The sequence below is a fragment of the Aptenodytes forsteri genome, unplaced genomic scaffold, assembly GCF_000699145.1.
Source record: "Aptenodytes forsteri isolate BGI_AS27 unplaced genomic scaffold, ASM69914v1 Scaffold123, whole genome shotgun sequence".
NCBI classification, from domain to species: Eukaryota; Metazoa; Chordata; class Aves; order Sphenisciformes; family Spheniscidae; genus Aptenodytes; species Aptenodytes forsteri.
In genome coordinates this window covers 2,306,588-2,319,087 of record NW_008794408.1, presented here as the reverse complement: position 1 = coordinate 2,319,087, position 12,500 = coordinate 2,306,588, and the positions used below count along the sequence as shown (strand labels likewise).

At 39.6% G+C, this 12,500-nt stretch overlaps 1 protein-coding gene across 1 annotated transcript in view; it reads left to right on the top strand.

The window, feature by feature from the left end:
- Nucleotides 1-12,500, top strand: part of PCCA (propionyl-CoA carboxylase alpha subunit) — a 296,238-nt gene that overhangs the window by 275,205 nt on the left and 8,533 nt on the right. The window contains exon 22 of the mRNA XM_019474286.1: nucleotides 3,707-3,847. Coding sequence (XP_019329831.1) covers nucleotides 3,707-3,847 — 141 coding nt within the window. The remainder of the gene's footprint in view (nucleotides 1-3,706; nucleotides 3,848-12,500) is intronic.

Sequence of the window (12,500 nt, the reverse complement as noted above, 5' to 3'; positions counted from 1 at the left end):
AGTGGGAGAGGTACGTTACCCTTAGAAAACTATTAAGTAACGTTACTTTTCCCTACTATAATTTTTGTCAACTGATTGTGGACTCCAACAGTCCTGTGGAAGAGAAACACTTGTTTTCTATGCATCAAAAGCTGTACGGCTCTTTATTAACTTTGCTTTGGCTGGCAGAATTAGGCTCTGAAACCCTGGGGAGTGGAGCAGTGGCTGGTGACAACTACTCATCATCAGAGATCTGATGGCTAGCAGATTTCCTTGCTCTGAGAATCCACCCGCAATCTATTTATGACTCCAGCAGATGTTTCTTCTGGTTTAGGCCAGTGGAAACCTTCTGGTGTCTTATTTATAACCCAAGCCTTACAGCCTTCCCCAATTTACGCCCCTTCTTTCTCCCATCTCCTCCTCCTCCTTGTGAGGATAAAGGAAAAAAAACCCGAACCTTGTCCACACTCCGTTAGTAGCGTATCAAAACTTCAGCTTCATATGTTCAGCGGTGTCCTCACTGAATCAAAGGCGTAGCAGCAGTGTTAATCATGTAATGGAAAAATGTGGTATATTCTTAATTGCCTTTGTTTCAGCGTTGAAACAACTGGCAGGCGTCGTTTGGCTTGGTCTTCCAGAGAGCCTTGTGGCTCTCGCTGAGCCGCAGGCTGCACCTCGGTTAGGTGAACAGCCCCCCTGCACCCCCCCTGCACACCTCATCCCCGAGAGATAAGAAACAGCGTTACAAAGGGACACTTAAGCGGGTATTTAGTGGGGTCCGGCCCGGCAGCAGAAATACATCAAAGGTAATCTTAAAGAAGGAACCTTTCTTTGCGGCTTTGTCTTTTTATATTCTGAAAGGTCATTTGTGAACCAACTGTGCCAAAAAAGGCCTTTCCCCAGAAGTTTACTGTTGTTATTTTTTACTTTTTGATTACAGTAACTTGCTTATCCCCCAAACAGACTAAAGAACAATAAACAAATACAAAAGGAAAAGGAACAGCTCATCAATAACAAAGACCTGCGTTTTAAAGCTTTGAGTGTACTGGCTCTTACATCTCACTCCAAGCAAAGCAGGAGTCCTGCCGAGAAAGGAATCTTAAAAGATATGAAAATTATAAAGATAGCAAAAACAATGTTTGGTAGGGATATTTTAACTTGGTGTGGAGAACTGAGCTTTAAAGTGCAGCGTACTGAGGAACATGGTTTTTCCCCCACTGCTGTATGTTTGGAGTGCATAGGGAATGCTGTATTTCAGTCCCTGCGAAATACTGTAACCTAGACGAATGCAGAAGGTCTAGCCTTCACTTCAAGTTTAAATTTTGAAATTGGGCAGCTCGGAAGTGTTCCGTGTGGCTTAAAAAACTAAATGGCATCTAAACCTAATCCTTTGAAATCGTATCAAAATAGTCTCCTGCAAGAGGCAACAATACAGTCCACAAATGTAACTTATTTGTGTTCTTCCTTTTTTTTTTTCCTTTTTTTTATTTTCAAACTCTGAGTACAAAGAAGACACTAACCATGGATACTGAAACTGTGCAATTTGGTGTAATTATATTCCCCCCCATAGATTTAATGAAGGACTTTTAAGTACAATTTATCTTTGATAAATAGTCCCTCTGCACAGAATGTTTATTAGATTGACAGCAGAATACACTCCGCAAGCTTTTTTTCCTTGCCACTTATGACTCAGATGAATTTTAATAGGAGTAAAAAGCTTTTATTTGCACAGTAATTTCACTTAAGGATCATATCCTTCAGAAACTGGCAGACACTTGTATGTCTTGATTGCAAAACAGACACTCAAGAGTAAAGAAACATGCATAAGATGTTATTATTTGACTTGTCACGCTGCTGCAATTCTATTTGCAACTTATGTCATCAAATCTCCTATAGGCATCACCTCCCCTCTCCCTACAGCATACATGCAAGCGTGCATACGTGCACGCGTATGCACACACGCACGCGCTTTACTTCTAGAAAAAGAAACTGCACGGAGCACACCGCGTTGAATGTAGTTGCTTGTGCAGGGAGAGAACTAGCTGTATTTTGAGTTGGAAAACGTGAGTGCCGCAGTCTTAATTGTCATGATGATGCCTGCGGGAGGCTTGGAGTTAAGGCAGCTTTTTGCATACAAAATGGTGCTGGTTTCCGTGTGCCATATCAATTGTAACCACGGCACGTGTTTGGGAATGGGTTCTCAAATCTTTGGGTGCCACTTACAGCTTCTGGGAATAATGTTGTGGCATTTTATTACATTTACCGGGGTGGTGGTGGGGGATCAGTTCATTTAACCATTTGCTTGTATTTCTGATTAGAAGCAAGTATTTCTAACTGAACGGCTGCACTGTTCGTTGCACATGATCTTGTGTGCCCAACCATCATTTATGGAGGATGGTAATCCTCTGTTACGTTGTTTTAATTTGGCTTTGAAAGCTGCTTTTTAAAGATGTCATTGCAGAGTTAATCACCTTTTGCATGTATTTCTAAATACCTTGTTCTGCTCTCTACAGAAGCAGAAGGTAGAGTCCCCCTTTACCTTCACCATAAGGATATCGGGTTTTTTCTGTCTGTGTAAAAATGAAAAGTAAAGACATTTTATTGCTAATAAAACAATAGCTAATTGTTTTGGAGGAGAACATACTGTTCAAAGCAAGGTGTTGAACTTTACATCAGCAAAATACACATTTGAATTGTAAATGCAGTTCATCCAATGCTTCTTATTAAAACCTTTGTTTAAATTATTGATGAAGTGTGGTGCTGGTCTTCACTCCGTTGGCCTTGGTGAGGCAGGAGTTTCACGCAGAGACCTGCTGCCATCTACTGGCTTTCTGCATTCATTTTCAAGTGCACTGGGACAAATGTGAAGGCCATCTGTCTGAAAGCAATGAATTGTCTGTCAAAGTGATTACAAGTTTTTAAAAACTAAAAGCCTGGAGCTGAAATTAGTGTACACGCTTAACATGTTTTCAGAAAGGTTTTGTTTAAAGGGATGCTCTCAGACACTTGAGGGTCATCGTATTCTTTTCCATTTCTAATTGCTATAAAACATACTAGAGAAAACATTCTTTTTTCTCAAGGTAGATGACAGCTGCTGAACAAGTTTTATTGCAGATAAAATATAGTCAGGTGTTATATTTCCAAAGTGTTCCATCATTCTGCCTGTGCATGAAAAAATGGAAGTGAAATTGTTTAATATGTTCTAATTGCAAAACCTAAACAAGTTATTCACTTCAAACATTAAATACATGATAAAAATAAATGCTTAAAAAGTAAAAGTAATGTTTAAAATTAATCATGTCATTGAAAGTCCAGCAGACTTTCCCAAAAGGTCAATTTCTAATTCAGCACAGCACTGGGAACGAATCCCTCAATACTCCTTATCCACTAAAGCTAATGTGCAGTAAGCATAAGGGTATTTCTGTTTTTTTTCAAATTTGTGTCTCCCCTCTCTACCCCCAGTTTTTAAACGAACCTGACGTTTCTGTACTGTACTTGGTTCTTTCCTTTTATGTGCTCATTGCTGCAGTTTGGGATTGCATATTTTTCTTTCTGCATCGTGAAAATGAAACTCTGAATAAAGATTTCAAAGAGTGATTTTTAGACACTCCTGTGAAGAATAGATAACAGATGTATTATATAAAAACATGCCATAAAATAGTGCAGATTATTGACTGGAATTCACCAAGGTGCAGTTTTCTAAAACATTCCTCTTCCTATTCTTTAGTACAAATTACAAATACTGACGAAGGTTGCTGCAGAGCTGAGCAAGTACATGCCAGAGAAAGCAGCAGAGGACACCTCCAGCATTTTGAGATCTCCCATGCCTGGAGCAGTGGTGGCAGTTTCTGTCAAGCCTGGGGACACGGTAAGAAATGTGATCTATATATCTGCATTTTCATTATATATTCCACACAAATTTCTCCTTGGTGCAACTGAAACTACAGGTCACAGGTTTTATTTTTTACGTCACCTGTAGAACAAAGTGTGCTGAAGGATGTGTGCTGCTTTTCATTTGAATTATAAAAACTAATAAGGAAGCACAATTCAAATTAAACTGGCTTTAAAAGGAAAATTTTCAGCTGGGTACAAGTCCACAGCTGAAACTCAACAAATAACTTGTTTTTGTATCACAAATGCCTTGGCAGGGGGAAAAAAAATTGTGTGTGTGTATATGTGCATGTAAATATATGTAAGTGTATATATATGCTATTAGTGCTAGCAGGAGGGGATTGTTGATTTTCTGCCCTGAAGCAATGAAAATATTACTAAACGCAAGGGACACAGGATAGATATTTAACGAATCCTTGTGTTAGCATTTTGTGAGACACGTGAATTTCCTGAATTGGGAATTCCATGCTGGGAATTCCCAGTCTCTTAACGGGAATCCTCTTGTCCTGCAGAAGGAATAAACTTGACATACAGAAGGGCAACAGAACATGCTGCTGTTGTCCTGGGGATTTCCAGTGCTGCTTACCTCACATTGAGCTGGAAACAAATGTAAATACGGTGTTCTAGAGTTACATACAAACACCTCCTTGAACTCAAGCTTTATATGAAATTCTGCCGCATTGTATCATACATTATTTCTAAGGTCAGGGCCCTTATCTCTCATAACCATTGAAAGCAATAGTGTGATGCAGACACAGGAATATTTGAATCAGGGTGCGCAGATTAATTTTAAAGTACTGTTGTCAGTCAAATGATGCTATAAACATGCATGTGGCACTTAGATACAAACAGAAAGCTTTAGTTGCAGAGTTCATAGTTTATAGCAATGAAACCGAGCTTTTCTTGAGAGATCATGTAGAAATGGGATCAAGATCTCAAGTCCAAAATTAGCACTGGACTTACTATATGATGGTCATCAATCGTGCTGGTAAAGTGATCCGTTTGCTTACGTTTTTCTATTATGCCACTTTTGTTTTTAGAATACATGGATATTTCTGTCTATTTACAGAGAGAAGGGAGCCATCATGTTAATACTGAAGATCTATAGGTGCCAATGTTCGTATTAATGAAATAAAGAGATTTCTGAGAAAACAGAACTAAGTACAGCTGAGTAAAAATTAGCAAGAGAGAAATTCTTTTAGCTTCTACACTTAGCTTTCTGGTTTTGTGATCTATACATGCACACACGCTGTTTATACCTTTAAAAACAGCAGTATTCAATTAAAATAAATCACTGTCATTGCATGGACAGAGAAATCTGTGATTTCTATGTCTAGGCAGTAAGAGTGGCTGAGTGAGGGAGATCTTAAGCAAATACCTTTTTTTGTGAAGAATGAAGGGAAACGTTTTTAAGGCAAGGACTTTGAGCCTTTTTAAATCTGTTTAGGATTTTTTTGAGAAGATAATTCTGCTAAATGTCACCAGCCTTCTTGCCCTGAAGAATAGTTCTTGTTGTTTTGAAGGAATAGAACCAGTGGAGAAGGAGGCCAGAGCCGAACGGATTTTAAGTAAATAAAGAAATGAACCTCCGTCCACAAATCCACAAGTGGTGCAGTGCGTCAGAGCACAAGTTGTTAAATCATGTGCAAAGATTTTTTTTTTTGCTCTTCTTCTCTCCTGCAGCTTTTTGCTGGAGGTACTGAGTGGCAGCACATTTGAACGGCATAATCTATGTTCTGCTGACCTGAGCTTGTCAATGCTAATTGTGTGGCTTTAATTGCAAAAACACATTTGCGTTATTGAAAAGGGTTTAACTTAAATCCTTCCTTTTCAGGACTAGTGTCAAAACGTTAAAAAAAAAAAAAAAGCGAGCCAGCGAGCGAGATGAGGGTAGCATCAGCTATCGGCACTGAATAAGCAGTGGGATGGTGTGATTCAGATTACACGTCTTGGCTGTCCGTCAGGAACCAGCTCACTCACTACAGTTGTTCAAGGCATGATGGGCAGGGAGCTGTAGCTCCCTGATAAATACAGCTCTTTTTGTTGCACTGCTTGGGAAAAGTCTGATTTCTTTAGTCTGCTGGAGAAATGGAAATTTAAGTAGCTCCTATTCTGTGTTTGCAACTGGTTTGGCAGCTCAAATTTGCATGGCGTGTGAAAACAGCACAGCTGGAAAATGGGAGAGCGTGAGGTAGTTGTCCATCCTTCCACTCGGGTGTTGCCGCTGCCAGCAATAAAGCTGCCTGGTTATTAGCTGCTCTGAGATTGTTTTCTCCTAACCTGTGGTCTATGCTAAATAGTGTTAGTGCAGCACAGTCCCTGCAACAGCGCTGCGCTCGCAGAGGGATGCTCTCAGAGCGGTCAGTAGCATGGGGAGCCGGGCTGCCGTACCCCTCCTTCAGGTGTAACTTCACAAATGGTGAAGAAACTCCTAGAGAGGGACATCTCGTCTTTGTCTGAATGGCCGCACTTGCAAACTCGTGTTTATTGCCTGCGGTTCAGCTATAGGGCATGATGCCCGGTCAGATAAAGCATATGGTGTTTGTTAGTCCCTCTCTGTGTGTCCTTAGTCAAATGAGAAGGCGACGCTGATCTCTGCGTTAGTTTTTCTCACTCTGTATCATTGTGTTTTTTCCTTGAAGCATAGTGTTCTCATTTGGCTGCTGTTGCTGAAAAATACTTTGGTCTGATGAAGCCGGGTAGAAGATCGTGTGAGCATCCTCAATCCAGCTGGTCTGAAAAGCAGTTTTCAATTCATTTTTGCCAAAAGATATTGCATATGCAAGGAATTTATTTTCTTTTGTCTGTAAGATGATCTATAGATTTTAGTAACACAGTGGGGAAGTGCTGTTTGTCATTTGGCGGGGCTGCCGTACCCCTCCTTCAGGTGTAACTTCACAAATGGTGAAGAAACTCCTAGAGAGGGACATCTCGTCTTTGTCTGAATGGCCGCACTTGCAAACTCGTGTTTATTGCCTGCGGTTCAGCTATAGGGCATGATGCCCGGTCAGATAAAGCATATGGTGTTTGTTAGTCCCTCTCTGTGTGTCCTTAGTCAAATGAGAAGGCGACGCTGATCTCTGCGTTAGTTTTTCTCACTCAATGTATCATTGTTTTTCCTTGAAGCATAGTGTTCTCATTTGGCTGCTGTTGCTGAAAAATACTTTGGTCTGATGAAGCCGGGTAGAAGATCGTGTGAGCATCCTCAATCCAGCTGGTCTGAAAAGCAGTTTTCAATTCATTTTTGCCAAAAGATATTGCATATGCAAGGAATTTATTTTCTTTTGTCTGTAAGATGATCTATAGATTTTAGTAACACAGTGGGGAAGTGCTGTTTGTCATTTAGGGAGAAGCAGAACTTGTGATGCTGCCAATTGTTTTAGCTTTTTAGTTACTTTCTACTTTTTTTATTTTCCTTCGTGTGATCAGAAGACTGTAATTATTTGTCACTCAGTTATTCCTGGAAACACAATGAAGGCACTCAGAAGCAGAAAGCAACATAAACAACAAAAAATTTGAAATCTGGCTGAATAGAAAAAAGGTTAATATTATTTAGGGAAAGAAGATTTAAATTTAGTTTACATTCCTCATGATAACACAGTCACATTATATAGGAAATATCCATTTGGAGGGGGAGGGTGTTTGCATGTTTATTTTGTACATAGATCGTTAATGACAAGTGTGCATTAGGATGAAATTTGGTTCCCCATGGTGCCAAGGGCAAGAGAAACCACTGAGCTTCAAGAGTCCAGGCGAGGGACTCGCTCTGTTTCTGCTGACACCGATGGCAGCACAAGCCAGCCCTGCTAGCACACAGCGGTATTTTTCATGCCAGAGCGTGGAGATGGCACCGCACGTGGTTTTAATGTCACCACAACTACCACGCATACGGCACCATAAAAACTACTAAAGCTGCAGAAATTCGCTGCTTTACTTAGAGGGTAGGAAATAGGCAGGTACTCGCAAATAATACTACTTCTGCTTGAGTTGTTTGGCTTGATTTTTTTGCATGTAGGATTCTGTGCACTGAAAACTGCAGGAGCAGGGAAAGCCCAAGATCCTAACGGTTGAACAGGTAAAGCAATGTTGTCGTACCCCATTTAAAGCAAGCCACCCAAAGTGCTCCCACAACTGATTCCGAGTTTGGTAGTCCGAACTGAGCACAGCAACAAAAAAGGTCTTAATTGTCCTGATTGCCTTGTAGCCTTTGCTGTATTTTCACCTATGACTATAGTTTTTGCTTTTTCGGGTTTCTATCTGTCAGAAATGCAAAGGTGGTTTTCTTTTAGCTGTATGTTTCTGTTGGTTGTTTTTCTTTTTTAATTAAATTAGGCAGAACAGGTGGCATTACTAAGCCAAGCATTGGTCAGTAAGCTAACACCAGTGCTGGTAGCCTAAATCACTTTAATGAATCCCCCCCCCTAAATATGTAAAAGCAAAGCGCCTCTGGGTAAACAGCCCACCGTCACTGAATCTTTGTAGGACTACGGCCAAAAGAAGAGGGCAGTTAATTATTTTGACCTAAGTTTCTCAATTTCTTCTCTTCTTCCCAGTAATTCAAGATTACGCCAGGTTGTGGAAGTTAATCACCGTTCAAACCACTCTTTAAATGGACTTTGCTCATGTCAAAATTTCTTACGATTTCAAATTGGTGCTGGTGTAGCCATGGGTATTGATACTGCATGGGATGATTTTTTTTCCTACCAAGATGTCAGCTATTAAATGTATATGCTAATTATCTCAGTAATTTCAAAATTGGGTATCTTGAACACTGCTTTTTTAGTTGTGTAACTTACAAAGCACATCCCTGTCAGTGATTCCACATTTTATAAACAACTGAGGAAGACGTTTTAAGCTGTGTTCCAGTTCTTCTAAACTGCATTCCTCTTCCAGTTCAGTTGCATGCACGTTATTTCAATTTCTCTTGTTATTCTTTAGAAAAATAGTTTAAAAAAAAAAAAATATTTCTCCACAATTTTCCATTTCACAAGCCTAGGAAAGTTCTTGCTATGGGAAAAAGATATGTTTTCCTTGACCTCTGCTGCTGAAATGGTCACTACTAAAAACCAGAAAACAGCTTCCTAAGTTCAGTTTCTCACTACATCGTTCATTCTTGTGAAAGAAAACGTGGAGTTATAAAGTTGCCTGTTGCCATCAGCCAGTTGTGTGTTGTTTTAAATCACATTTGCTCTTCAGACCTCAAAATCTAAAAAAAAAAAATAAATTTCCTCTTTCTTATCTTATACCCATAATTATACTGGTTGGAATTTATAACAGAGAAATAACAACCAGGAAAAAACAGTAAAAATTTATTTGCTTAAGTAACAGTTTTACATTTTATATAGACAAAAATGGTACCAATTAATAACTTAGTAAGATACTATTAAATTCAAATAAGATTTTTCTCTTGTGCATGAACATTTTTTTCTTTTATTGTTCGTTTTTTCCTTTTTCTTTCCCTTTACCTCCTTTCCTCCCGCCTGTTCTTCACCGATCCCAGAGCAAATATTAACTGCATTTCTCTGTTAAAAGGAGTTTGTAAACTTGACCAGATATGGTGATGAATCTCATGTAGTTTTTATGATTCTGTGTATTAAATAATTGGGGGGGGAACGTATTGGTAAACAGGAAATGAAACCATTTCCACAGTTGTGAAATTTCAAGAGTAAAAGCATTCAAATATTTCACCATTCTTACAGCGCGAGGCTTCAAGTAATAATTGTGGTTACACTAAAAAATACTTAACTATAGTAATCGCTCGTAACATTTATGTAAATTTTATATTTGACTTGAATGGATTTTTCTTCTATATCTTTATGCAACTGCACAGTCTTAGATTTGTGTTCAAGTGCGGTGTAATTAAGAATGAAATCCTATTCTGATGCTGAGGTACAAATATTCAATATTATTAGAGTTCCTTCCAAGGGGAAAAGTGCTGCCATCCTTGGTAAAGAAATCGTAGATTTTTTTTTTTTTTAATCCTTGGATTTTTTTTTTTTTTTTTAAAATTGGTGTGCTTTGCCTTTTTGAATGATAAGCAACTTTTTAGCCATTATTGAAAAAGTTGACTGATAAAGACTGCTGTGATGGAAGCTAAGCTTTGCCTTGGGCTGAGTAGCACAAGAATCCCCCCCAGAAGTGCTCTGCCTGCGTATCGTTTCCCCAGCACGCTGGGATCTCAGAAGCAGTTGGGGAAGTGTGGTTTGGATAAGTGGGAGTGCAATGACCAGTGCTTATTGCTGTCAGGGGGACCTTTGTTAATCAGAGGTCACAAAATTTTGGGATGTGCTATCTTTGTTAAAGGAGCGTGGCAAAAAAAGTTTAGTAATGATTTGTCAAGTACTATTAATTGCCGCTGATTATATTTGCTGCTCTGTAGCTCCGGTTTCAAAGTTAATTTGGAAAGAAGGGAAAACCTCCACTAATTATTTTACATGGTAATGGACAATGTCAAGGAATTTCAATTGCTGCTCATCCAATTCCTCTTGATTTGTTTTCTTGTTGGATGCTTGCTGCCAGATTGCCAACAGGTCAGAGAGAAAAAAATCTGGGAAGGGAATGATAGCAGCATGGACTAAGTTTAAACAACAAATAAACAAACAAAAATCCCAGTATCTTCATAAGGGTTTTAGATAGTGAATGCATACTTAATTCGCTGTTCAGTGCTTTTGCACAAGCATAAACAGGATGAATGTTTGTAATTATTTTGCAGAAGGCTACAAGAGAGGGTAACTGGATTTCATGTGGCACCGTCTTGCATTGCCCCTTCTTACTTACAAGGCTCAATAGGGACACAAGTCTCGGCATAGTGGAAATTGCGAGGGATATTCACTGGTGTCTCCCCGAAGCTGAGAAAGGAGATATCAATAAAATCCAATTCTCACTTCACTTTTAACCAAATCTAAGATCCTTTTTGCTTAGGGCTCTCATTGTTTTGTTTTTTTTTTCCCTTCAGCTCCGAGAGCCTTAAAAATGTTATGCATCGGAGCACCTGTGTTCTAAATATAATGGTCTTAATAATGTAATTGAGGGATTTTCACTTTTGTAGGCAAATCAGCAGGGTTGATATTGATCCATCTTTTTAGGGAGCCACAGTGCACCAGAAGGTGATACTGTAGAGGGCCCCGTAAACCCTCGGAGCCTTCTGTCTAATTTGGCAGAAAAACACAGAATGTCGGACAACAAAAGAACGATCTGATTCCGTAAGAAATCTTCATCCTTCCCACCCCCTTTTCACAAGATTAAAAAAAAAAAAAAAAGACTTAATTTTTTCAGCTGCATACAATGATTTGGTGCTCACTCTTGCATTGAAACAGTTGCTGTCAGAACAGGCAGGAAACAGTTTTCTTTTAATTGCTGAAATCATTCGGAAGTGCTTCATGCACGGCTTCTATACAGCAGATGCTGTGCATTAATTGGCCTGTGTAGGGCTGACCCAGGGTTCCTTGCAGCGGGCCCAATTTTAGGCAGAGGGTTTAAATAGCTTATTTCTTATTTTGTATAACCTGGTGTACATTATGAGCGCGCTTGCACGTGGGGTATTTCATGGTCTGCAGTTTCTAATGTCATGTGGGTTTCAAAACCTGTGTTTCTCTGGTAATGTACTAGCAGCAGGTAAGCTCTAAATACCATCCATCAGGAGCTAATTTTTTATCCAGATACTCCAATGACTGATGAACCTGTCTTTTGTATGAATGTTCAGCACAGGAGAAAGCCATATGCCCCTGGCACTGGTTCCTATGCATTCTTTACAGTTCGTAGCAAAGAGATTAAGAAAAAAACCAAACCCTTACATTTACACGTCTTTCATTTATTTAGCAGTTAGCACTTTCTAAAATAGCTCTAATTTTTTTTTTTTTTTAACAGCGAAAGGAGATTTAGGTCTCTTAAAGCAATCTGACTACCACTACTCGTTTTCTTTATCAGGAATATTACTGCACACCCTTAATAGGGAACCTTGTTTTGCTACTCCCCGTCTGTTCAAAACAGACCTTAGCCCATTAGAAGGTCCTCCCTTGTGTGGGAAGACCACAGCTGTTACTGTAAATCTCATCCAGTAACTGTATCACCCCCATTTTGTGGCTCTGAAGGATGAAATTGAGAAATGGAATACTGTGCAGTCATCCTTTACATCTCCAATTTTAGGCCTTTGCACATCATTTTCATGCTTTTATTCCAAATCAAACAACATTAGTGAGCAACACCACCCTGTGCTAAATGCCTAGCGTCTAAGACAGAGGACCTACGATCTTTGTTTTTGGAGGATTTAGGATTTGGAGGGAAGTTGGGGTTTTGGTGGTGGTGGATTTCTTTATTTTATTTTTCCTTTACATCTCCAATTTTAGGCCTTTGCACATCATTTTCATGCTTTTATTCCAAATCAAACAACATTAGTGAGCAACACCACCCTGTGCTAAATGCCTAGCGTCTAAGACAGAGGACCTACGATCTTTGTTTTTGGAGGATTTAGGATTTGGAGGGAAGTTGGGGTTTTGGTGGTGGTGGATTTCTTTATTTTATTTTTTTTATTCCCTCCCCCCCCCCCCCCCCCCCCCCCCCCCCCCACCCCCCCCGCCCACCCCCACCATGAGCTTGCCAGCCACCTCAGGGTGCCGACGTTGTTGCCTTGC